We start from the raw sequence: 26,741 nt of genomic DNA on the forward strand, positions 1-26,741 counted from the left end.
CGCGCCCTGCGCCGGGCCCGGCGGCGGGAGCGGGGCCGCGCCCCCCGCGCCATGTCGGCCCAGAGGCGGCCGCGCTCGGGCCGCGGCGGCGAGGTAAGGGCGGCGGCAGCGCCTGCAGTCCCCTGCCCCCTCCCCAGCTCTTCCCTGCGCGGAGTCGCTCTCCAGGAGCCGCCTGGGGGCGGATCGCCTCGGGTCGCACCTCGGTGCTGCTCCCCGCCCCGGAGGCCGCTCACCAGCCTGGGCCAAGCGCCCCGGTTGCCCATACGCTTCCCCGGGCAGGGTGACTACTACCGCTCCTTGGATCAGCCTTAGTTCAGGACTGGGGGAAGGGTCCTTCTGGAAGGTCAAAGGTCAAAACTGGGGGGCAGGGGTCGCTCAGGTTGAAGCACAGCGAGTCACTTCCTACCGGTTGAGAAACTCCAGACATTAACTTCCAGTGAGCTCAAGCGTGGAAACCTTTTCTCATTCAGAGTGGAGGGTCTGCTGCAAGCAGAGGTATACATCCCAGACACTGTAAGGCTGGATGACCAGATTCTAACCAGTAGTGGTAGCGTTGCGCACATGGACCTATGACCCAGTCAGGTTCGGGGGGTCTTAGTGATGAGGTCTTAGTGAGTCGCCGTTGCTTCCTGCGTGTTTTGATGACATGCCAGTAAATACTTTGAGTTTCATTTCATTGTCCTTCCATATATACATACCCAGTTTAAGTCGATGGCAATTCAGAACAAATGGAACACTTGTCTTAATAAATTTGTGTTGTGCTAGAAACAAGAAGGCTATAAAATGATCATTTCAGCCTTAAAATACAGATGTGCACAAATACAGATGTGCACAAAGTGAGTTGTTACATACGTACATGTTACAGAGTTTGATTAATGTTAATGTTAGTATATTTATGAATTTCAGTTTGTACTGTTTAAATATGAAGTAAGAATTCATATATTTGCATTTACTGCATTTTGTTTTAAGCAGGCTTCTGTACTTTACATAACTGACCTTTGTGAGTGTTTCATGATGAATGAGGATATTAAGTGACTTTGCAGAGCAGTCAGATGTTTCTTTGAATTCCTTAGTTTTATTTTCACTTTATTTCTCCATTTCCTTTTGGTGAGCTTTGTTGTTTTGCATGTTTTGGTAGGTGAGAGCAAACTAACGCTTTCCAATGAGAGTTAAGCTCACGAGACTGAGTGTTTTTCACTTAATAACATTAATCTCCAAATGCATGTAGCCAAAAAACGTTTTGTTTCTCAGGGCATCAAGTTGTCAGCAGAGGTCAAACCATTTGTTCCAAAGCATGCGGCGGTAACTGTGGCATGGTCAGAACCCTCAGAAGCATGTGTCTTTCCTAGGTACTTAACTACATGCTACCCATTTGTTCAGGAGCCATCTTTGGATAAGTATGTATATTTTCTGAATCTTATTTCTTGGGGGATTTTAACCTTCTGGTATTGGTTGTTGAGTACCCTTAAAAAGTCAAGGTTCCAATATATTGTTAGTCCAACTGTAGAAATGCTTCTGCGTTGCCTTCATGATTTAGTTTTTTGCATTTATATTCTTCGGGTGTATTCCAGGTACCTGGTCTTTTGTTCACAAGGGCATGTATTGTTACAGAGTGTTAAGGAGAATTTGGTGTTCTGTAATGATTGGTCTGGTTTTTGTGTGTTTTGGAAGGAGTGGATCCAGTCCTTGGATGAAAGAATGGTTGTGTTGCAACCAGGCTGAGGTAGATGTAGTTGTACACAAGGAAAATGATTCTTCAAGAAGGTTTCTCATCCTGTAAAATATTTAGTATATGAGGTCTCTATTAGATCTCCTCTCCACAACCTGTGCATCTCCAGAAAGGCAGTTTTACTAAGAATACTACTGGTTTCTGAAAGTTTTGGGATTTTTCTGTTAGAGCCCAGGAATGGTATTTGTGGTAGACTTATAAAAGTATTTTATAAGGAGAAAACTAGAAAAAAAGCCTACATAGCAGAATAGGAAATAATTGAGTCTTGTAAGAATCTGATAATGTTACATAGTTCTCTCAGTGCTTCTTAGGGCCCTAAGTATTGGATTGATTATACAATTACTGCAAAGTTAATGGTGTTTCTTTAAAAATTCAGAGCGTTAGTGAACACAGTCATCATAGGCCATTGTTTTATCCTACAGGAAATCTTAGTATTTTCAACCTATTTTCATTTGTACTGGAAATTTAACATTGAGGTGAGTATGGTCTGTTCTGTGCATCAGAGAAAGCCCACAGCATTAACATTAAATCAGTTACTATAAAAAGACCCCACAAGCCCAGACAACAGTAATCTTCTACTGAGTGTTCTGCCTTGTTGGGACTGAGACATAGTTGTATTTGAGTCTCATTTGGTATATTTCTTCTTTGTCTGTAAACTGATTATAAGCATTGTTTTAACTACATTCTGTCAAAATTGCAACAGGTAGTATGAAGTGTGTTATCTGAAGTCTTTTGTACAAATGGGAAGGTTTCTCTGTCATTATCTACTCAAAATTCTGAGGCTGGCAGCTTCATGGAGAGCAGCTTTAAAAACTGAGTGCAACTCTCTGAAACTCTATTCTCCCTAATCAAATTTCTATTCTCCCTAATCAAATCTGGACTCTTATGTATTTTCTGGACAAAGTATAGAAGGAAATTGAAAGGGGATTTTTGAGCATACATTTGAAAGAAAGAGGCATGCTCCAGACATGTTGTGTTTTCATAAATTGTGATGGTTACATGCAGGTCAGTTAATTATTGTTTTATAATTCTACATTGTATTTCATACATGTTTTATACTCCATAAAATGTTATACTTTCACTTTGTTATTGTCATTTTAAGACAGGTTTTAATGTTTGTTTTTTTGCAGTCAAGTATGTGATGCGTGTCATGTCCTTACACTGTGTTTTTGGTTTGTTTCACAAGAAAAAGCTTACTGAAAATAAGCACAAAGAATCTCAGTAACCTTAAACGGGCATGAGAGCTATAACTGCAAAGCAGACTAGCTTTGAAACTTGGAAATTGATAACACGTGTGTTTTAAGATACTTGCTTAACTACATGTTTTCCCAAAACAAAATTAATTGCTTTTGAAGAAGTCTGTAGCCGTAAGTAAGTACTTAATTGAAATAACATGGAATAGTTTTCTTTTGAAATAGAGCTTTCTTGTTAAACAAATTCTTTAGACAAGGAATATGTTTGTCTAGGCAACAAGTAGGTGCTGAAGACTTGCCCTAGGATGACTTTCATTTCTTTCTCAATATCCATCACATAGTGTTCTGGGAGATCCTGCCTTCCGTGAATACTCCAGCTGCTCTTACTCACCCGATGTTGTTGCAAATGTGTATCCAGTAGCTGGCTCACAGTATCAGTCTAACAACTCAACACACTATAATGGTTCAGGAATAGTCAGTGAATCTGCTGAACAAACATATCCAGTCAGACAACAAAGTAAGAGTCTTTCAAAGGTGAGCAAATTCGTGTTTTCTTAAAAATGAATATTAAATTCTTACATTAAATCAATCTTTATAAATGTTTGGTTCATATTTCTAAAGTGAATCATCACTATTTCTTGTGTAGTGATCATCAATGACCTTTGAAAAGGATAGTAGTGTAGTGTCCCCAGCTTCAGAATACAAAAAAGTTTGTGGAATGGTACACTTCAGATTAATACAATTTTTCAAGCAGCATTTTTGGAACATGAGGGGAAATAATTTTTTTTCTCTCAGAAAGAATCATCCAAAACTGGGGGAGAGGAGGTGGGGAACACCATTCATTTGTGAGCTGTGCTTTCTTTTTTCATTCTTTGGGCTTGGGGGGAGGGGAGAAGGGCTCTTTTTTTAAGCCCTGTGGCAGTTTCCATTAACCTGACTAAAGACAGACCTGGTATCTGTAATCATTTGTTTGACTGATAAGTCAAAGACCACATCTGTTGTTGAAGGATTTCCAAGACTTGCTGCAGGTTGAAGACAATCCACAAGAAAGGAGGAACTTGTGCTGCTGGGGAGAGGGAAGAAAGGATCATGTTAGAAATGTAGTATTTTTCAGTCAGAAATATAGGGATGTTCTGTAAACATCTTCATCATTTTTGTCTCTGTCGCTTTGGGGATAAATTTCCTGAAACTTGGGAAACATTTTCAAACAAAAAATAGAGAAACCTCTCAAAATATAAAAGGGAAAAAACCTAAGTGTATTATAATCTCATTTTTCTTGGGGATTAGACATTGTGTTTCTTAGATTTGTACAATTGCTTTTGTTTCCAATAGTTTCATCTGATGTGTTCTGCAGTCACAACCTTTTGCTGCACCTTACTCCCTAGGTAGAGACTTAAGTAACTTGTGTGATCAAGCCTGTGTAGAGGAGTTGTAAGGACTAGATCCTAAGCATGCTTTATTAGACATAAGGTACAAAGTCTAGACACCTCAAATTATTAGTTTTCTTGCGGAGAGGTGGATTATGTGCTGAAACTGTCTGGGGAGAGGATGAGCTCAGCATTAGCACAAGGGATGTAATATGCAAAAAATTAGTTAAGCTTCTGGAAGGAGTTCTGTGATCGTTGTAGGGACCTTGTACTATTTATTATAGTATTTTTGTAATTTTTCCCTGCCATATATTCTTTTGTGAACTTCAGAGAAGTGATTTATACTTTGCATTAATTTGATCATGTGTCCTAATACTTTAATAATTTGCCTTTGGAGATCTAGAAATGCCTTGTCCTCCCACCCAAGAAAACAACTTTGCTGCCAAATATCCTCTGAATTTAGTCCAGCATCCTGCGATCAGAGTTAAGCCATTTGTCTAGGCTGGTACAGTATAATTTGCATAGAGACAGACTTTGTGCTTGTTCCTTGCTTGCTGATTTCTAAGCCCAGCTCTGCCAAACTGTATTTCATGGAAGAATTGTAAGATTTTCATGCCTGTGTAGAATGAGTGAGTGTGTGTCCTTTACAGGGATCACATAGTTGTGTCTTCTCTTAACTACTTTACTCCAAATTTTTTAGGTGTTCTGACACCAGTCCTAAATAGTTTGCCCATGATACGTAGTTAAGTCAAAAGATAACATGCTTTTAAGATTTTAGCCCTGTTCTAGACAAACTTTGTTTTAGAAAATCAGGCTGGATAATTTAATATCAAACCATTTTAAACCATTGGAAATGCTCTGATTAATGAGATCGCAAAAATGCAGTTGTCTAGAAGCATATGTATATATCCATCTTACTTGGGCTATGATGTATACTAAAAATGGCACAGGGAGCAAGGTAGATGACATTAAATACCATATCTCTAAATGGCTATTCCTATTTTTATTGGTTATTTATGCTTATGATATATTATTTGTTTTGTATTAACTTGATGGTCAAACTCCAGTTGCAGAGGTGATTAACTGTAACTCACAGCAAACTTGCTAGCTTTACAAAGTTTCAATAAAACTTACTAAATACGTTACAAATACTTGCAGCAGAGGAGATCAAAAGAAGATGAGAAAAAACTGGACAAGAAAAGGCATGATGGAGGTGAAGCTTCTGTCAGAATTATGAACAGGACTTCATTCCAGACTTCTACATGCAGCAGAGATTCCGTGAAGCCAGGTACAAACAGTACAAACCATGTACTTGGTTACAATTACATGGAATAGATATGGAATTGGTGTCCGTGCAATATGCTGCCGTTTGTGACTATGTTTCTAAATCTGGAGTAGTTAAGGAAAAAGATACCCTTTTCTGTGTGACTCTCTTGAGAAAGAGTGGTGACCTGTCCTTTCCTGATTGAACAAATTCATGTAAACTGATATAAAAAATGAGCATCTGAATTTGTACTTGCTTGTTCAGTCAGTGCTGTGTTTGCAGGTTGATTATAATTGCTAGGTTTTTTATTTAATATGAGCTGTGCATAGCAGCAGTCCTCATGAGGATTGCTGTGGTTATGTTAACTAGTGTATAAAATATACTTAGAAATGATCACAAGCAAGTTTAATTACTTAGGCTTTGCATGCTTTATTTAGACAGGTTCAATAAAGCTACAAACAAGAAGTCAACTGAAACTCCAAAACCAGAGTCTCATCCTGTACCCACATTTGAAGCTAGCATTTTGGATTTCCACAAGTCGCAGAGTTTGGGAAGCAGTGAGATACTGAACGTACACCATAAAAATACACCAGTAAGTTTGGTGGAAAGTAACACTATGTCCTTATTCAACCTCATGTGTCTCTTCTGCTGGACACCAAGGATAGCCCATGCTAACCCATGTTGCAGAACTTGTAAAAACAAAACTTGACAGAAGTACAAGCATTATTAATGCAAGTATTTTGCATTCAGTATGGCAGTTTAATACCTATTTAAATACCTTGTGAGCAAGGGAGTTTAGAGGTAGAGGTTTTAGGGCTCTTCTTCTGGGTGTCAGTGTGTCAGTGCTTGCTGTCTCCTACTCTTTCTTACTGTTCTTTCCTTGTCTGTGCTGCCCTTAGATAGAGGAAAGCCAGGTACCACAGAAGTGAATGTAAATATGTACTGGTATGGTCTAAATTGCCTGTAGGGACCACTTATGTTCCTGTACTTAGAAGCTTACTGTTTTCTCTTTCACCTGGAAATAATAAGTAAGCAGTCACTTATCCAATAGTTTCTACACATTTTAAAAAAAAGTCTGCATTATTGAACTTAATTGCTTTCTGCTAAAGGTTAAAAATAAGAAACTGAATTCCAGAAGGAGAAGAAATATGTGAAATATTATATGAATGTTATTCTTTATTTCTTTGGCTCCCTGTTTGTTAGTAAATAAAATACTTAAGTATTTAGCAGTGTATCATATATATTGAATCAAAGTTTTTAGTAGTGATTAATGAGTAATAATCCTGAAGGATCCAAACAGAATAATATGTCTGATGCTTCTGAGCAGAAAACTGTGTAATGAAAAAAGACCTTTCTGCTCATTCTTGAGTGTCATTTTTCATTATTTGTTTGAGTTTGATGATATAATTTGGTTTTAGCATACATGAAATATCAAAATATTTTCTTGTTCGTTGTTAGATCATTGTTTTGATGCTCTTGTAAAATATAAGAAGGCATAATCTTGCTTGTACAGGTGTGAAGAGACACCTGCTCAAATTTTGTAATGTCATAGGGCTGAAATGATGGTTCCACTAAGACAAGCAACAAACAGGACAGAAAGGTTCTTATGCCCTTATCTGTAGATGGGTTGAGAATTTTTAGTTTATGGTGGTTTATTGTGTTTAGCTGTGTTTAGGTCAGTGATTTTAATCCTTTTATGTTACCTGACCATCTATTTTGCAGGAAGGCATTTCTGCAAAAAGCAAAGCTTCACCAAAAGCTTCAGATCAAGCAGGAGCCAATTTAATTCCCTCTTCATTTGATGGTAGGGGTAAGTTCTTCAAAGAAAAATTATTTGCCTTCATTTTTCACCGCTTGTATTTAGTAGTTTGGAAAACTAAAGTGTGTTAAGGATTAGAAGCAAGCTCATTATAAAAGATGAAAACCCAGAAATAACAGTACATCACATTCTTTGAAATGAGATGACTACTTATCACTCATGCTTGCTTATATTTCATCAGCTGAGATTTTAGAAGTGAAGAATGATTAAGTTTGGAAGAGATCATAACTAACACTGCCAAATTCACCACTAAACCATGTCCTTAAGTGCCAAGTCTCCACAATTTTAAATATCTCTGGGAATAGTGAATCAACTACTGCCCATCCAGTGCTCAATAATGCTTTTGGTAAAGAAATTTTTCCAAATATCCAATCTGAAACCACCTTGGTACAACATCAGGCCATTTCCCCTTGTCCTGTCTCTTGTTACCTGGGAGAAGAGGCCAACCCCCACCTGGCTAAACACTCCTTCCGGGTTGTTGTGGAGAGCAATAAGGTCTCCCCTGAGCCTTTTCTCCAGGCTAAACCCCCCCAGCTCCCTCAGCTGCTCCTTACAGGACTTGTGCTCCAGACCCTTCCCCAGCTCTATTGCTGTTCTCTGGACTTGCTCCAGCACCTCCATGTCCAGGCCCCAGAGCTGCATACATTCGAGGCATGGCCTCACCAGTGCCAAGTACCAATGGCCTGCTCCTGCTAGCCGCACTGTTGCTGATACAGGCCAGGATGCCACTGGCCTTCTTGGCTCCTGGGTGCACTCTGGCTCATGTTCAGGTGTTGTTCACCAGCATTGCCAGGTTCTTTTCTTCTGGGCAGCTTTTCTGCTGCTCTTCCCTAAGCCTGTAGCACCAGAGGCGATTGTCGTGACAATCTGAAGGACAGAACCTATCATTTTAGCTTGCTGAACCTCATACAGTTGGCCTCTGCCCATCAATCCAGCCTGTTCAGATCCCTCTGCAGAGCCTTCCTACCTTCCTAACAGATAACACTTCTGCCTAGTTTGGTGTCATCTGTGAACTTGTTGACTTGGTCCTGGTCATTGATATATTGCACAGGACCGGCCCCAATACTGAGCACAGGGGGAAGTGAAGAACACTGGCTCCACTATTGAGTCCCATTTTGTTGTGTCATTCATGCTCAAGGGAAAATATTTCTGTAGTTGCCTCTGATGTTGTTTCAGGTGAGAAAAAGAACAGGTTTTGGTTATTGGAAGTCTGTTTAGTCATATGCAGATTTTTTCCAAGAATAAATGAGAGACTTATTTGATTAGGCTTTATATGCAGATTTGTTTTAAATAGCTGAAACTTCAGAGTTTAGCAGGTACCTAAAATTTCTCTATGTCCTATGTTATTTCTGTTAAGAGAAGCATTATGCCGAAACACCTCCCTGTTTTTATGTTTGTTCTTTTGTTTGGGAGTTTGTGAGGGTAAGAGTGGCTTTGGGCTTTTGTTGTTGTTGTTGTTTACCTGTTTTCTGGCTGTGGGGATGAAGAACTTTTTCAAATTGCTAGAAGCTATCACATAGCTAGTTTCATGTGAAAAGAGTTCTGTTCATCAGGATTGTCTTGGAGGTATCACATAGATTAAGATTGAATTGTCTGAGTGCCTCTCACTGGATTTCTATGCATACACAGACATGCACCAGTCTGAACAGTTTGGTCCTTATTGTCCCAGTAACTTCAGTAACAATTCAGAGAGGACAGATTAGTCTGTTGTAATGCCTTGAAGAGCCTTCTAAAGATAAAGTTATTCCAGAACTTTTGAAGTCATCTGATAATGGGAGTTTTTTATTAAATACTATAGTCAGTTCCTATCCCTGAGAAAAAAATAGCAGTGGGTGGGTTGACCATGGCAGGCAGGCAGACTTCCGCACAGTTGTTCTCTGGCTCTCCCTCCTCAGCAGCACAGGAGAAGAAAATAAGATAAAAACATTTGTGAACCAAAATAAGGACCGGGAGATTGCTTGCTTGCCACAGACTCAACTTGATGAAGACTGACAATTTATTGACAATTAAAATAGGGTCAGATGGTAAGAAGCAAAAACAAAACTAAAACCGCTTTCCTCCAACCCTGTCTTCTTTCTAATATCTTCTCCCTGCTCTGAAAGATACAGAGAAACAGGGGCCACTCTGCCACTTCTTTCTCTGCAGGGTTGCAGGGGGCCACCTGCCTCACCATGGTCTGCACCAGGGGCTGTAGGGGAATCTCCGTTCCAGTGCCTGAGCACCTCCTGCCCCTCCTTCTGCACTGACCTTGCTGTTTACTGGGCTGCTGCATTTGCGGTTTTTCTTAGCATTCCACCTTCCAATTTTTGCACATGTTTTTCACTCTTTCTGAACATAAGCACCATCAGCATGGCTCATGGCCCCAGCTGTGGCTGGCCATGGGTCTGTGTTGGAGCTGTCTGGGGCTGGCCGTGTCCATCTCTTCACAACAGCTACTGCAAACTCGCCCTGCTACCAAAATTTAGCCATCTAACTCCATAATGCTATTTTATTGTTCAAGGGTAGTTTTTCTCATTCTTAAGAAAAATCTAGATTGTGTTCTATCTTTGCTTCATGTTAGGAATATTTACGAAATTAGTTACGTTTTTCAAAATGTCTTTCAAAACACTGATACATCTTAGTGGTAGGGAGTGACATTCTTGTACACTGAGGCACACTGGGAAGTATTTCAGCTGCTTCATATGCCTGTAACACTGTGAAGTTTTCAGAAAGTGAAAAGTATCAATGTGGCCTTGTGCATGAAAGCTACATGATCGCTAGGAGGAATATTAAAGGAGTTTGTATATAAACATAGCAAAATTTTCAGTATTTTGAAGGTGAGCATGGGAGTGTGGAGTTAGTATGATACAGTACAGATTTACAAATACCAGTTAATTTTGTTTATGTATATAGTGTTGGGCAGTATATGGAGTAGTTAAAATACAGGAAAGCTTACTGGAGAAATAAAATGTGTGTTTTATTCAAGTCCTTCCTCAGAAAGAATATGGCTCTGATTTATTTGCTAGGCCTTGACTAATTAATTACTAATCCTTTTGAGTATTTGAGGACTATTTTTGAGACATCTTTGTGTTTACTTTTCTCTCAGTGTCATTTTCTGAAGCACCTGCAGATGGCTCTGCTCAGCCACATGTGTCTTGGGCCTCGGTACTTTTGCAGCCCCCAAAGAAAATTGTTTCATCACCAGCATCTGAAGATCCTTCCAGAGGCAAAGGGAAGCAGGAGAGTGAACCAAAGGTACTTGAGAATTCTCTGCTTTCAACTAATGCCTGTCATTGTGTTTGTGTCTCTTTATTGCAGTTTTTTCCCTCGCAGTATCCACTTTTAAAAGGAGATGATATGAAGTCAGCTTGTTCTTACTAGAATTTTTCTTGCCATGGCAAAGAATCACTGGATATCAAAAAGACAGTGCTAGCCTAGGAATAAGAACTTTTGACTTTGAGGCTGGATTTTTTTTCAAATTCCTGATTCTCAGAATAAGACAAGAAACATAGAACTCTTGCTTTATTTGGCTTAATATTTCCTAATTAAATCCCAGTAGTCCCAATACATTCTGATAACAATGCAGTATGCTGCACCTGAAGCATTCTTGCTGTAGCTATGAATTTCTAAGAGATACTGAATTTTCCTTGTCCTCTTAATGTCCCACTCTGGATTGATTAAGATATCCTTTAGTAGTGTAAGGCTAGTCATTGCATATATTTTAGTAGGTGATACTGAAAAAGGTTTTAAAGGTCATGCCTCCGGGTCTTTTGCAGCAGTCAGAAACAAAAAATACTGCAAGTGAAACTGAGCCTGAAGAAGGGTCAGAAAAGAAGAAAAAAAAGAAGAAAAAGAAGAAAAAACTAAAGTCACCCACTGATGTAGAAAGACCTCAGAGTGACTCTAACACAGTACAGGAACCACCGAAGATTGAGGTAGACTGAATAAGTTTTTGCTGCTGTTCTTTTACGTGTTATAAGTGTAAATGAAGACAAAGTGTTAACACAGCTTTGTACAAATTTAAGTTCAAATCCTATTTGTAGAGGATGTTAATACAGTTGGTTTTCAATTGAGATGTTTATCTGTGGTTACTGGTAAGAAACGGTTGTAGTTTTTAAATTACCACATGTTTGGTGAGCACAATTTCCTAAATTAGAAATATTCTGTAGCAACTGTTGCTTGGGGAACATAGTATACTGGGTGCTACAGTATGCCACAGTTTTAATTATTGTGGTACGGTATTAGTTCTAGTTGTCTCACAGTTGGAAGCAATTTCTGTGTAAGACAGTTGACAATGTTTACATTTCTGATTTTTAATTTCAGTTTCCTTCCAAATTCATTTAACTGTAATAGGCATGTCGATATTTTGATACTTTTGTGTATCAGTATTGCAAAGGCATGAGCCTTTCCCACATTAGAAGAGGGTTGTTGGAATGTGATTGAACAGTGCTTCATTGTAGGCCTAATATTGTACATCATGTGCATGTGTTGATTTACATGTTTGATCTGATGTGCATAATACTCAGTCTCTGAAATGACAGCATAAAGAAGCCTTCCTGGCTGGCTTCTGTTCTGTACATTTCAGTGTGGAATATGAAGCAGAGCTGTGTCTATGTGGTTTTATTATGTGGTTCCTTGTCCAGGAATGGTGCAAAAAATGAGTATTAACAGACCTCTTTGTCAGAGGATTATGGGTAAAACCAAAGATCTGCTAGTTCTTCAGGAGAATATCCCCATTTTTGCTATATGCTCCCACTATTTGCTTTGAATGTGCATTCTAAACTGAAAGAATGGCAGAAGTCATGGAAAATAGCAGAATGGAACTGGGACTGTTGAAGTCAAAATTTGAAAAAAATTGCATAGAACCATGGACATACACATTGTACTGAAATCTGTCATGTGGATTCAGCACCTGTTGTGGCAGTGAGGGAAAGCTTTCTGACCCTCCTGGTTTGCTGGGAATGCTTGTGTCCTCATCAGTTTGAGAAATGGGTGAGATGCTTGTATGATGCTCTTGAAATAAACCACAAAGAGATGACACACATGGAGCTTCTGGGCACCCAGGAGGTTTAAGAAGGTTCTGTTTAAGAAGGTGCAGCAGCTCAACAGAGCCATATATTGGATTGCTCTCTAGTTTTATATAGGTCAGTCATTTATAGACTCAGCTAATAAGCGTAAATGGATACATCTGGAGAAAACCTATCCTGTAATTTCATACACATTGGTAGGTCCTGACCTCGATACCTTCCTTGAGTTAATAATGAAGCTGCTATTGATAATCAAGTCAGTGCTAGTAGTACTAGTCAGACATGAAAATGGTGCTGGGAATTACTAGGAAAGTAAAAAGGAAAATGGATTATGACAGTACAGAATTTCAGGACATATCTGATCTAAATATAGTGTGGATTTTGTTTTCTTATGTTCCCCCCAGTCCTTAAAAAGAAAGACAAAAAGCTCCAAAAATAACCAAAGGTATGAAGCAATTTCTGTGGGAGGCAAGACTGAACAAAATTGGGACTTCTCAGTATGCACAAGAGATGGCTAAATAGCAATATAGCAGTGTCAAGAAAATAAAAAGGAAGCTTCTTGACCTTTCTCCTAGTGTTTGATGTTCTTACAGATGGTAAGAACAAATAGAGGGAGGTGCAACCTCTCACTGAATGCTACATTTTAATTATTCAGTTTGCTACAGGATGTTGCAAATGTCAGAAATCTGTTTGCATTTCAGAAGTAATTGGACAGACCTATTTAAATCTTCTGAGCTGCAAAGAGTGTATTTGTGAAATATTTTTTCACTTCCTTGCAGTTGCTTTTTGGCTTACTTGCAGGCTTCTGTAAAATTATTTCATTGGTTGAAGTGTGTCACTCCTTGTGCTAAAGCTTCCTAGCTTGGGGTGTTTAAATAAAGCCTTTCAGGCTGGAAAAAGTCTTGGTGTGTTCAGTGGTACTGTATCACAGCTAAAAAGGCCTTTCAGAAAGTGGGAGGAGAAGCAGAAACCTAGCTGTTGGATTGGGATAATTGTGATGGAGGCAATGGGTATAGGGTGACGAGTATAGGCCAAACTTCAGCCTGTCTGCACTTGATAACCCAGATTCTGCAGAATGGATCCTCTGCTAATAAAACTTCCTCTTGTGTGTAAGCCATAATCATTTGAGTAATTTCTATGTTTATTTCTGTACTCTAGTACATACTGCCTCATCTTTCTTCACCATTCACATGTTTAAGACTATATTGCATGACTGTAGACTGTCCTGGAAGAAGAGGGAAGTTGTTTGCAAGGCTTTTAAGTGACTTGAAAAACACTCCTTTAGGAGCTGTTTACCTCTAATGATTTCTATCAACTGACAACCATAACAAGCTGCTTCTGGAAGCATTTCTGTTTCAAGCTGTTTCAGCCCTGAATTAGCTGCTGCGTAGAAGATTTAACCGTTGTTGTACTTGTCATAGTTGGTGGCACTACCCTTGGCTTCTGAATTTTTGTACAGTGAAACAAATTATGATAAATGTTTGATAAGCAGGGAGAAAATTGTTGGAGTGTAGGAAAAAGTTTTGAAAATACAGACTTGATTGTTCTTATGAAATCATCATCTGATTTATTTGTTTAGGATGTTGAGGAGTTTCCTCATCTGGCAGCTGCTTCTGATAGGAGAAACCGGGTAGGACCTCAGAAACCATCCTTTACATCTGCAGTCAGAAAGCAGTCTGAAGTAAGTAATCTTGCAACATTATGTGAATCAAATGTCAATTATGAATCCAAGTTGTTTGGGTTTTTTGAGGTTTTTTTTACATGAGTGAAATAAATCTCAAGAATTTATTTGGAAGCACATTCAGTATGTGGATGAATCCTAAGCAAAAATGACAAGGATTGAAAATGTGATTGTTCTGTGAAAGCAAGTAGTGTAAATAATAATGGTAAAATTCTAGGTTTCAGTTGCTTTTAAATGAGTTTTGCTACTAAAAATTTTGGTCCTTGGCTTTATTTGCCTGGGAATTTTTGTGGTTTAAAAAAAAAACGCAAAACACAAGAAAACAAAACAGTTGTTTACTTTGATTGAGGCAGTAAATAGCTTTGACAAGGAGGAGTGAGTAGCAAAAGGCACAGCAGTTGCTTTAAAAAGATTTATTACACAAAAAGGTGCTGTACACACATGCAGCTCAGATGAAAGCAACTCCTTGGCTTTGTAGGCGTAAGTGGGATATAACCCCTCAAAGCTTACATAAACTTTAGAGACATGATCATTAGGCTGTTCATATGCCTGTAACAGATATTTGAACATGAAGCTGCCTTGCTAGTTTTTTCTTCCAGATCTGAAAAGGCCCATGAATCTGATTGAGTGGTGTGGCAGCCAATAAATGGTCACCCTTCTAGAAGGCCACGTATGGTCTTCCCAGAGCCTTCTCTTTTCCAGGCTGAACAGCCTCAACTCTCTCCACGTTTTATTGTAAGAGAGGTGTTCCAGCCCTCTGATCATTTCTGTGGCCCTCCTCTGGCCCTGCTATATCATGTCCATGTCTTTCTTGTGCTGGGGATCCCAAAGCTGCACTCCAGTAGGGGCACACAAGAGCAGAGTAGAGGGAGAGAATTACTCCTCTCAATTCATGGGCCACACTTCTTTATACACAGCCCAGGACACGTTTGGCTTTCTGGGCTGGCAGTGCCCATGGCTGGGTCATGTCCAGCCTCTCACCCACCAGCACCCCCAAATCCTTCTCCCAAGGGCTGCTCTCCATCTGTTCATCCCCCAACTTGTGCTGGTACTGAGGGTTACCTCGACACAAGTACAGCACCTTGCACTAGCCTTGCTGAACTTCATGAGTTTCACAAAGGCACACCCCTCAAGCCTGTCAAGAATGCCATCCATCATTCTGGATGGCATCCTTTCCTTGAAGGAATTCCCTAAAGCCTATTCGTCTTGGTGTCATTCACAGACATGCTGAAGGTGCACTTGTTTTGAATTTATTATCATCTTCACTTTTTTCCATGTCTTGTTTTTATATATCTTTTCTTCTTCCCTGTCACCTTTTGTCTTTAAATTCCTAAGATCCATCTCTCTGAAGAGCCTTGTGATAGTCAGTCTCCCTCTCTGGATGAAACTCACAAGGTAGATGGACTGTCAGGGAAACAAGCTTCATCTTCTGTATTAGAAAGAAAGAAAACTCAGGTAAGTGAATTCATGTTGCAGAGAAGTTCACAACTCAAGTAGACAAAGGAAATGAGCCTATTTAAATATAAGACTCATGACCTAGGCTCGTCTGGAATTCTGCATTCATACTTTAAGATAAGTGACATGGTCACTCCTCTAATCTCTAATTAGAAGTAATCACTGGTAGTAATTGCCAACCTCCAGGATTTGATGCAGTGTTTAAGGAAAAATACAAACTATTCCTTATTATCTGTGGGTTTCAGGTATCAGAAATTTTTCTTTCACCTGTTTTATTTGATCATGGCATAAATCCAGTCCAAACTGATTTTCGTAAGGGACTCGGAACCTCCTAAAAGTGGTTCCGACAGAACGGGTAGGCAAGGAGATCCCCTTATCTTGGGGCAAGGAGGAGAAATATGCAGAAGCAAGTGAGGTCAGGAAGTAGTTTCCTGTTGGTGAGTAGGTTCCAGCACAGCTCTGATGCAAGATTGGGATTCCAGTTAAAGACTGAGGAGGTCATGTTCTGTAACCCTCTTTTAACAGAAATTACAATGAATTGATTCCCCCAGATAAGACTTCTAAATGTGCCAAATCTGGCAGTCATTTCCTTTTCGTGTTTTGCTGTGGTAGTTTGTTCATAGTCTTCACCACCCTATTAATTTTTATTTTATTTATTTTCTGCTGTATTAAATATGGATCACAGCTTTTGCATTCTCTTCAAAGCAGAGAGAAAGATGAGTGCTTATGAGGAGCTAGTGCATAGATGATGGCCTGCCTTTTTAGTGAGATATTGGAGATAATGATTTGTCTGTGTTGCAGTCACACACTCTGGATGAATCACAGTAGTTTTTCTATACTTTTAAGAAAACTTTAAATTCTGATGTGCCTTTTATCTCTTTCAAAGATAGATGACAGTCTGACCAAAGTGGGACCCTGACATAGAGGCCTTCCTTTATTGAAGATTTCATACTTTTATGCTCTGTTGCAGTAGCCTTTTTAAAAGTTACCTGAACTATTTCTGATTTTTTAATATATTTTGACATTAAAGTTGATGTTTATTTGAAGGTCACTGAGTGACATTAAAGATCAGGAGTATTGTGGATAAAGATAGCAAAAGAGTGTATTATACCATAAAAAATGAGGGTCTTTACAGTCTGAAGTTACTAACTGGTGCTGAACTTTTTCAGGAAACATCCAGGAGCAGTGGTAAGAAGAGTCAAATTCCAGTGCAGTTGGATTTGGGTGGCATGCTTGCAGTCTTGGAGCAGAAGCAGCAAACAGAGAAGTCAAAACAGTCTCCTAAACCTGTGGTATTTTCAGGTATTGGTTACTATGAAATTTCCTTCATTTCACCTTAAGCTGTTTTTAAGTATTCAGACATCAAAAGTAGTGTGATTTCTGATCTGTGATAATCTCTATGCAGGCAAGAGCACAGTTCTCCAGATATGAGAGAAAATGAAGGTTCTTTAAAAAGAAATTTAAAAAGCATGGCAGTCTGAATTGTTTGACAGAAGACTTATGGAAGGAAAAATCTTAAGGACACTAATTTGTGAAAGAGTGCCTTGTATAAATTAGAGGTGTGATTGAAATGTTGCTTTGACAGAAATACCAATGTTTGTGGAGATTTTTGCTCTCCCTTATGCATGTGTGTTATTGTTCTGATCTGAAGAGGCAAGAAGGAGCTACACAGTAACAAAGGCTTTCTTAAATTTCCTCTCATGCTAGAAATCATGGATCTGGGACTTGATTGAAAAAGTTCCTTTGCAAGCACAGAGGTTATATGAGAGTCAGGCAGCCCAAGCCAAAGGATGAGTTCTGCTATACATCTTAATTGTGAAATAATTGTGATGTTAACAAAACATTTTTTAATATATTTTGACATTAAAGTTGATGTTTATTTGAAGGTCACTGAGTGACATTAAAGATCAGGAGTATTGTGGATAAAGATGTTAAAAAAAAAAATAATGTTTTGTTAACAGAAAGGATCTTTCAGTCCTTTGTGGTGTATAACCCGGAAGCAGAAAAAAGCAGCTCATTGCCTTTCTCATTATAGGTCAAAATTTAATCTTAATTATGCTGGTGTAGTATATTTTGCAAAAGGAACCATGATATTTGGTAGCATTCAATGACAGTAAAATTTCCTTTATTTCAGCAGAGGTTTTTTTTAGTAATTATTTCAGATAAAGCTCTAATCACAAGAGATTTCATCTCATAATACTTAATGTAATAGCTGAGATTTTAAATATGAAGCTCAAGATGCTAAGCATTGATGAGATTTTCCTTCACTAAGCTGAGGGAACTTAAGAGATGCTTTTTAAAAGTATTTTTTTCAGTTGATCTCCTTTTATTTTCATTTGGGTCAATCAGACTTAAAGCTGCAGAGGTGCTAATAACCAGTTTTGTTTCTATAAAACTATGCAGTGCATGGATTGATGAGTAGATGGTGGGCCACAAAGGTATGGGTCAAAATACCTGTTTTCTAACACTAAGTTTCCTGTGCCTGAATCTGCCGCAGAAGAGAAATTGATGTGTTATGTTTGTATCCTGGAAGCATAAGGCAGATGTTACTTTAGCTTTATACTGTTTTAATGTTCAGTGCACACCATGGATTTGATGTGTACTGAAGTACAACTTTGCAGAGTGGCATCATGCTGACTCTGTTACCAAGAACAGGACAGTGAACAAGAATGGAAAGGAGCATGACCACAGACAGTTGTTTTTATTCCAGTTACTACTTCACATTGTGGATAATACTGGTAAAGTCATCAAGTTTTGGGACATGAAAACTGTGAACTTGAAATGGTAATGTACACATTAAGGAAATACGTATCTACAGGGTGTATGCTTATTTATTGCTGCAAATCCAGCTTCAATTTTTGTAGCCACCTATGCTGCACATTTTTGGCAGTGTTCTGTTTGCCTTTAGTACACAGAGCTGAAAAAGAAACATCAGTGTAGCAGTTTTATGATGTAAACTGTTTACTGTAAGAGTACTGCATGTCATGTGGGAGGATCTGCATATAAATACTGTTGAAGCAGTAAATGAAGATGGCTTAAGACAATCTACCAGAATATTTAGAGGAGAGAGGTTGCTTGAGTCACAGAGGGAAGTGTCAAGCTGGTTACCCTGATACTTACTTAGTCATCCTCTTCATTGACTTGCTAATGTGAACTGCTTTATATTGCAAGTAAGTGAAGTTTGACCAAGTGCTCTACAGGATACAGCAGTTCCTGCTGATAGGGAGGGAGAGTAGTTTATCCGGTATGAGGTCACAGTGTGGAAGATCCAGGTTTAGTCATTTGTCCAGTCATTTAAAGCTCCTGTGCTCTAAACTCTCTGAAAAAATGCAAGTAAAGTGGAGATCTTCAGCGAGCTTTGCAGGTTAAGCAAAAGAGACTTAGCTGTAGCTTTGCATTACTCATGACCCATTTGCAAGTGAATTTCATCTAGCTACCTTAAGGTGTAACAAAAGGTAGGTGTAAATGCTTACATTCATTTACAGCAAGTAAATCTAAAATCTGTAATACTGCTACTCAGTATTTATCTTAACCCACTACGGACTCTGTGGCAGAGGAAGTGCCACCACCATGAAACACAGAAATTCCTGAAGGTTTACCAGGCCAGCGTGGTGTGGTGTTGAAGGTAGCTTGGACTGCAGTGTTTGGTAAAATTCTGCTTTTGAGACAGAGGTTGTGATTCCAGAGGTATAATAGAAGTAGGGGACACAGCAGTCTTTTGTAAGGAGTATCTTGTAAAAATAACATTGTTCAATTATACATAATTGCCTGTAAATATTCTTAATAGCAGCACAACACAATTTTAATATTGTGTATTGTATACCAGTCTAAAACGTGAAGGTAGATTCTAGTTCAGGTATTCATTTTAGTTGTCTGATGCAAATTTCTTCTTAAATCCCAGTTGGTGGTGCTGTACCATTGCTGTCTAAAGACCCTGCTACTGCCACAAGAAGTCACCGTTTAAACCAAGGAAAGATGCCTCATAATCCCTTGGATTCCAGCGCTCCTTTGGTAAAGAAAGGGAAACAGAGAGAAGTACCTAAAGCAAAGAGACCAACACCTCTTAAAAAGGTCCTCTTTTTTTTTACCTTAAATAGTAAAACTATAGGATAATATATTACTCTGGGAGTCTGTTAAACCCACTCATATGGAGATCTGCCTCTCAGTGTCCACTTGTCTGAATTCAGTTTAAGCTTTGCTTGGTTTCAAAGAGGGTAGGGATAGAAGAGGGTAGTCTTGCTAAATGGGCCTATACAAATTACCAAAAAATACACTTTCTCCATTGAATCAATGACAGAGTGCCACTACAAAAGTGTCCACACATCATTGGTACAGGGAGACATGGAAAGAAATATTACTTGGTTTGGTAAAGATGACCTTATTTGCAGGACTGGGAAAATGGATCAGAGGTCCTGTTTAATGTTTTGTGCTCTTCCAAGCCAGAACTCCAGCTGAATCTGCAGCAACAGGTGTTAGGTTCAACTGGTCATGTCTGTTGTATCTTCCCTCTTTGCCCATTCATTTTGCTTCCTGTCACATCTTCTATACAGAGGATTTTTTTAACTTTAGTTCTGTCCTTGTAGTTTATCCCTAGTAAATATTTTTTCCACCCATATACTGGTAATCAAGGTAAAAGTCCTTTCCTATGTAAATTCAGGAATTATCTTTACTTCTTTTTATGTGTAAATAGAAAGTAAAGGTTGTAAATTTCAGATGCTAGTGCTGAAGCTCTTAAAAATGGTTTTTGTGTAAATATATGGTAAGAATAATGCTTTGTTATCTGCATGGCATCAAATTGGTTTGGTTTTGATACATTTTCTTAGATTATTCTGAAAGAAAGAGAACAAAGGAAACAGCAGCATCTGTTGGAACAGAAAGCAGTGCCGAAAGATGAAGATAACATTTGTCAGGCAGAAGGAAATGTTACTGAAAACGCAACACTTCTACAGGAGAGTCAAACAGGTATCTTTTGAAGGAACCTGTGATACAGTACATAGCTGGAAATTTTAGCACATTTAGTACTTTAGGAAACAAGTACTAAATACCGCCAAATGAAGGCTGCAGCCTCAGAGTTTTCTGAGATCATCTCAGGCTTATTTTGACTGTAAAGAGGGCTAAAGCTGGAAATCAGTAATAGGGATTCTGATTACTGTTCCACACTTCTCTGCCTGGTGGTTTTATGATATCTTTTAAGGAGAGCTCCCGTCTACCTCTGGCAATTTATGAGGTTTAAAATGAGAAAAAAGCCCTATGAAATTTAAAAAAAGTTATGATTGTTCTAATACTAAAATAGTGACTCTTCCATACATGCTTGACAGATTAATCTCTTTACAAGGCTTTTTGGGCTGTCTTTTCAATGAAAATATCTTGATTTACATTTTAGCTGTTCCGGAAACTCAAGTTGCTGAAGGATTTCCAGAGCACACGGGGATCAAGGAATCTAAAGAAGGTTCTGTGACTACAAAGCAGCTAACTGCCACTCTTCCAAAAATCCACAGCAGGAATTTTAGAGAGTAAGTATTGATTGTATTTAGTGATGGCTCATTTTGCACAGTACCACCAATATGGCATTTTTCAAACAAGGTGATCCAGTTGCATTCTCTGCAAAACTAACTGGAGTTTAGACTAAAGGCTCTTAATTATTTTTCTTTCAGTCTTTCTGTGAGCTTACATACAAAGAAATTATAAACTTAGTGTGTTTTGTGATTTTCACTAGAAAATGCTTATTCCTTAAAGGAAAAAAACCCAAATTCACTAGACGCTAAGGAAAGAAAAGAAGCTGCTGTTAAAATAGAAGTACTTTATATTAAATAATGGGGTAACAGCTCAAATAAAGTGTACTGCTTTATTTCTTAAATAGTATTTTTAGTTGTAGTTTGGTTTTCTACTGCCAAACCAAATGGCAAAAATGTAAAGAAACTAGATGATATTTTATGTTGAGGCTGGGCAAAGAAATAAAGGTAATATTAATGACTTATTGTGTGCAGTTTCAGCTAAATGTTTAAGATGATGTGCATACACATTTCTTTATAAAAAAGAAATAGTCATTACTAAAGGTCAGAGATCCAGTCATGAGATCTTGAAACAGCTTCTTGAGAAAAGCAGTGTCTTAATTTTTAGTTTCCCTCCCATAAAGCAAATCCACCACTGGCAGTTTTTTTGCAGTTCATGTCATAGTATTGGTAAATAGTGATACAAACATTCCTGCTTTGTTAATTCTTCATTTAACTTCTAATAACAATTGCTTAATTTGTGTCTATGTAACAGTGATTTACTAAGAGCACAGTTTGGGTTGAATATGTGAAGGACAACTCAGTTTACAGGATGTAGAGCATTCAGCAAAGCTTAGATTATTTTCTTTAGATCGGGTTTTTTAGTGTTCCAGTAGATCTGTCTTCAAGACTTAGTGAAAGCAATAGGAAATAGTAACTAAAAATTCTTAAAAATTCAGAAATATTTGTATCTCTAAGATTCAGGTGTTGTGATCTCTTCTCTGTCTTTATATGTGAATTTGCCGCTGGCAAATCTTTTTGTTGACAACGCAGTTGATACATCTTTAGTTTTTCTCTTTGATACCCTTCTTCACCAGAAAATTCTTTGTGTAAAAGTGGGGTGAAATAATTTTTAACTCTCATCTTCTCCAGAGTGTACTAGGAGAGTGAATTACATTGTTTTGTATCCTTTCCTTATGAACACCACAAAGCCATAGTCAGATAAGTCAAAAAGTATAACAGACAGAAATGTAGGGAGGAAGAATGTGATCCAGTTTTCTGTGTTTGGTACTCATAGCCTTGAAGTTACAGAAATAAGTTAGAATTTTGTACTTTGGTTGCTGTACTTTAATGTATAAATGTCAAAATAAATGCCCTCAGAAAAATGCTTCAGCAGAAAAATATATGCACATACCTATTTCTTGTAATAAAATATCTATATATAGATACAGATGGATAGGTTTATTTTACATGTATTTTAATATAGTTTGATTAGGAAGTCAGGTAACACAAGGAACAAAACTTCTTCCTATCAAGTTTTCAGACACTAAAAAGAAGTAAATGTTTTTGTGTATATAACAAGTGTGTTTGGAGCAGAAACAGAAAAAAATACAAAGACATAGAATAGAATTTTAAATGTATATTTAATGTATTACATATTTAAATGTTACATATTTGTAATTTTAGTGAATGTAGCATTTGATTGCTCTTTTTTTCTAGTTACTGCAGCCAGGTACTTAGTAAAGAAGTTGACAGTTGTGTGACAGATCTCTTAAAAGAACTGGTTCGTTTCCAAGATCGCTTGTATCAGAAAGACCCAGTAAAGGCCAAGATAAAACGCAGGCTTGTTATGGGTCTTAGAGAAGTTCTGAAACATCTGAAGCTGAAAAAACTGAAGTGTGTCATCATCTCTCCTAACTGTGAAAAGATTCAGTCAAAGGGTAAGTAGGTTTTTAACAAAAAAAAAAAAAAATCTGTTTAATAAAATAAATGAAAAAAAGACGGTTCAGTATATTGACAGCAATATTATTATAATTGGAAGAATTTATTTGAATATCCATTGAAAGCCAGCCATATAAAGTTGCCTTCCTTGCTCAGATTGTTTACTGCTGTGCAGCTGAACTGTGAGCTGAGTCAGGACTATCTGGGGTGGGAGAAGTTACCTGAGATTAGGGTCTCTTTAGTTACTGATTTGCTGTGCTGCTGCACAAAAAATTGCACTGCACAGCTGAGACAATCCAAAGGCTGCTGATGCCAGCTCTGCCATCACAAGGAGTCCCACTCTATCAATCTCTTTTAGAACACAGATTGACAATAAATCACTAGTGGTAGTTTTCTTAAAGTTGTCATTCTTGGCATTAATTTATTGTAATTGTTGAAATTATTGTAATTTAAATAATTCCTTAGCAGCTGGGTCTTTTTTGAAACTAGATTAGATTGTACTACATATATAGTAAAATATGGAATAGAAGCAGTCTAAAATTAATGCTAAGAATTAAGAAAAAAATGTCAAGTTGTCCTTTAAAAATGGATATTCAATGTTACTTTTGTGATCTCTATTTTTCCCCTATAAAGTGTAGTTTCAGAATGCAGCCATAATCTTGGGATGTTTTTTGCCATGTGTAAACAGTATGGTTCTTTAGCTGCAATCAGCCTGATTGTGTTGTCTGCTGCAGGTGGGCTGGATGAGACCCTACACAACATTATTGACTGTGCCTGTGAGCAGAATATCCCATTTGTTTTTGCCCTTAATCGCAAGGCCCTGGGCCGCTGTGTGAACAAAGCAGTGCCTGTGAGTGTGGTGGGAATTTTCAGTTATGATGGGGCTCAGGTAAGCTGACAGAAGTCACTTTATGTGTTTTTTCAAAAAGCTTCACTTTTTACTTGGAAGAGGAGATGAAAATACTGTGATTTTTAAGGGGTTTTTTGTTTGTTTTGCTTTTGCAGACTTAGACTCTTCATCACAGGTCATATACATAGCTTATATGAAAAACTGATTTTAGAAGTACAGGCAGTCAGCACTGTTAAAAAAAAAAAAATTACTCTTGCCATCTTTTCCTGACAACCTCTTCCTCTTTATCTTCCTCAATGATTTTTTTCAAGAGAACTGCTGTTTTCATAAATCCTGAGAAATGCCGTGTCTTTCACGTCTTCATACATACTAAGCTGCTGCACTTTTATACATGAACCTACACATTCTGAATAAGGAATATTCTTTAGATTTTCAAGGAGGTGTTAAAACTTACTGCATTATTTAAACTCTTGTATTTTGTATTGCCATAGGACCATTTTCATAGAATGGTACAGCTGACAACAGAGGCTAGGAAGGCCTACAAAGATATGATAGCGGCTTTAGATGAAGAAGCTAAAGCAGGACTAAGAGAAACCCAACCCAGCATCTTAACTCCTGAATCTGAAAAAAATGGCTTGTTAGAGACTTGTAAAGCATCTTCCAAGGACTCAGATGAGGATGTACCAAATTACAGTAAGTATTTACTGACTTGCATTTCATTCCATTTTCACTCATAGTGTTCATCAGTTCTGTGATTTTCACTGAAACAAATGACATCTGCTGTAGTCATTAGCACTGAGAGAAGGTGGGGGTGAATTCTTAGTTTTTTTATAAATCTGAAGTTAGTTTTTACTGAGAAAGTATTAAAGAAAGTTCTTACCTGAAATCCACGAATGGCAGGCAGTACACATTGCTTTGCTTAAGGAAGCTTAGCAGAGCTCCTATTAGTATTTCTATTTGTTTAAAAAATCCCTTTAAGATTAATTGTGGATGTCCATACTCTATGACTGTGGTAGACTAACTTTTGTATTGAAGCCTATTTGCAATGAATCTTCCTGTCCACAAGTACTCGTTTGTAGAAACATTTTCCTCCAGCTCTGTTCTTAAGTCAACAGACAATGCAATGTGTTGCAGGTAGAAAGTTTTAAAAACTTACTGTTTTTTTAAAGTTGGAACCACCTTCAGGGTTAGCCTTACTTGAGTAGAGTGTGGGACACAAGGAGCTCAGCGGACCCCATCACTCTTAAGTTATTCTTTTGTGCATCATCTGATGTTGCTTAAGGTAAAAAAATGCCAGCATGCCTGTGTGTCAGCTGATCTCAGCACTTATTTTAAAGGGGAAGTAAAAAATCAGGGTTGACTTTTCATTTTAAGTTTTTTCTCAAGTATTATATGGTAACATGTTGGTTGTTGTTTTTTCTTTGTTTTGTTTTGTTTTTTCCCCCCCAATATTTCCTAGTTAAAGTCTGGAAGAGAAAACTTGAAGAAGAATATAACCCATATGCACTAGAATTGGAAAAGAGTGCAACTGCTGACATGGCAATATTGAATTTGGAAGACCATCAGTAAATCCAGATCCGGCTCTATTGGGCTTTTACTTTCTTTTTCTGTTAGATCCCTAGGAAGAAGGTAGCAAAAATAACATAATCTAAAGAAATACCTGAAGTTAGCTACACAAACTGTTCTGAATCTCTTAAAGCAAAATATACACTGGAGCACATGAGGCACTGGTTAATGTTTTTATGTTCTCTGTGTTTCTCTGATTATTATAGCAGATGACAACACCAAATTGTCGTACCCCAAACCACTTGAACTGACTTGGCATACTTTAATGATTTTACAGACTAGCCTTGATTTCCTGGGGTAGAATATACCAAAAGAATCTGATTAAAAAATAATTTTCTTCTGGAAGAGATTCCTTGAGCCAGGAGAGACTAAAGGAGAGTTGCCCTTAATTTTTAACTCTTGTATAAAAAACTTCAGTTGTTGTTTGATTGTGGGTTTGTTATTAGTTTTTCTTCTCAATAAGCTTGCTCAGAAGGGCAGGCTGCTATCAATGTCACTTTATTCTAGTCAGCAACAAATTAATTTGAGGCAGGTAGCTTGATTTAAACTAATTAAGGAAGGCCATGATGACAGAGTTCCTAGTTAGCTCCTCTGTGTTTTTTTTTGGGGATCATAATTCAGGTGTGAAGGAGATAGCACAGACTACAAGGGTCTGAAATTCCTTTAGTGAATGTGCTCTGTTTAGACTTTTTATAAATGTGATGTTTTTGTTGCTACTGAGTGTAGTTTGTCATACATCCTGCTTTGAAGTTAAAGGATTTTGCAGGACAGCAAATGTGCTACCCTGCTTATCTGTACTTTCTCCTTGCTGAGACTCCTCATTCCTTCAGTTTGGGGTTGTGTTGGTATATACATCTCTGAGTTTTTGAGCAATCCCAGTTTGTATCTAAATAGAAAAAATTTATATCTTATAAGAAATGAAGTTTGTATCCTAGAGGAAATAAAATTTTAAAACCAAAATGTGCTTATAGTAGTGGTGGAGCACCTTAGTGGGAACAGCCTATATGCACACAGTTTTTTGAGGACAAGCCTAAAGAAGGTAATTGAAGGGATGCATATATAACTTGTGTCAGCTTTTCTGAAAGGTGATACAGATGCCATATGCTGCTCAGCATCTCTGAGGTGTTTCTGCAAGCACTTCACCATACTGATTATTTGTAGTGCAATACTTTGAAAGTAGCTGCCTTGTGATGATAGAAATGATATAAAAATCTTCAAATAATTTTGAAATGCAAACAGTTTTATAGACTGTAAATTGTATAAAATCTGTTACAATATATTGATTCTATAAAGAATGCTTGTGACTTAAGTAAGCTTGTCTTGTGGGAATTTAGTGATACCTGAAATGTCACTTTTGGGAAAGAATGTTGACAAGGGG

General features: G+C 37.9%; 1 protein-coding gene across 4 annotated transcripts; it reads left to right on the plus strand.

Moving 5' to 3' along the window:
- On the plus strand, positions 1 to 26,715 carry SECISBP2 (SECIS binding protein 2). Of its 4 annotated transcripts, none has more exons than XM_084225480.1 (18): positions 1 to 93; positions 1,252 to 1,397; positions 3,264 to 3,456; positions 5,451 to 5,577; positions 5,991 to 6,145; positions 7,276 to 7,363; positions 10,458 to 10,606; positions 11,128 to 11,286; positions 13,958 to 14,059; positions 15,395 to 15,514; positions 16,684 to 16,816; positions 19,416 to 19,585; positions 20,338 to 20,476; positions 20,898 to 21,027; positions 22,726 to 22,946; positions 23,682 to 23,836; positions 24,289 to 24,490; positions 25,257 to 26,715. In XM_084225480.1, exons 1-18 carry the CDS (start codon positions 52 to 54, stop codon positions 25,364 to 25,366), a joined length of 2,541 nt encoding a protein of 846 aa, XP_084081606.1. In that variant the 5' UTR covers positions 1 to 51; the 3' UTR covers positions 25,367 to 26,715. The 4 variants fall into 4 exon arrangements, with proteins under 4 accessions (XP_084081606.1, XP_084081605.1, XP_084081607.1 ...); XM_084225479.1 differs by having other exon boundaries at positions 5,448 to 5,577; positions 25,257 to 26,714; XM_084225481.1 differs by lacking the exons at positions 1,252 to 1,397; positions 3,264 to 3,456 and having other exon boundaries at positions 18 to 93; positions 5,448 to 5,577; positions 25,257 to 26,713.
- The last annotated feature ends 26 nt before the right edge of the window (positions 26,716 to 26,741 follow it).

This window comes from Fringilla coelebs (genome assembly GCF_963513975.1).
Source record: "Fringilla coelebs genome assembly, chromosome: Z".
Taxonomy (NCBI): Eukaryota; Metazoa; Chordata; class Aves; order Passeriformes; family Fringillidae; genus Fringilla; species Fringilla coelebs.

Bases quoted from the DNA above. Each gene is read 5' to 3' on its own strand.
- SECISBP2 (XM_084225479.1), top strand. From the start codon at position 52: ATGTCGGCCCAGAGGCGGCCGCGCTCGGGCCGCGGCGGCGAG. The intron at 11,287-13,957 runs GTAGACTGAATA...TTATTTGTTTAG, and splicing joins AGGAACCACCGAAGATTGAG to GATGTTGAGGAGTTTCCTCA. The intron at 14,060-15,394 runs GTAAGTAATCTT...TAAATTCCTAAG, and splicing joins CAGTCAGAAAGCAGTCTGAA to ATCCATCTCTCTGAAGAGCC.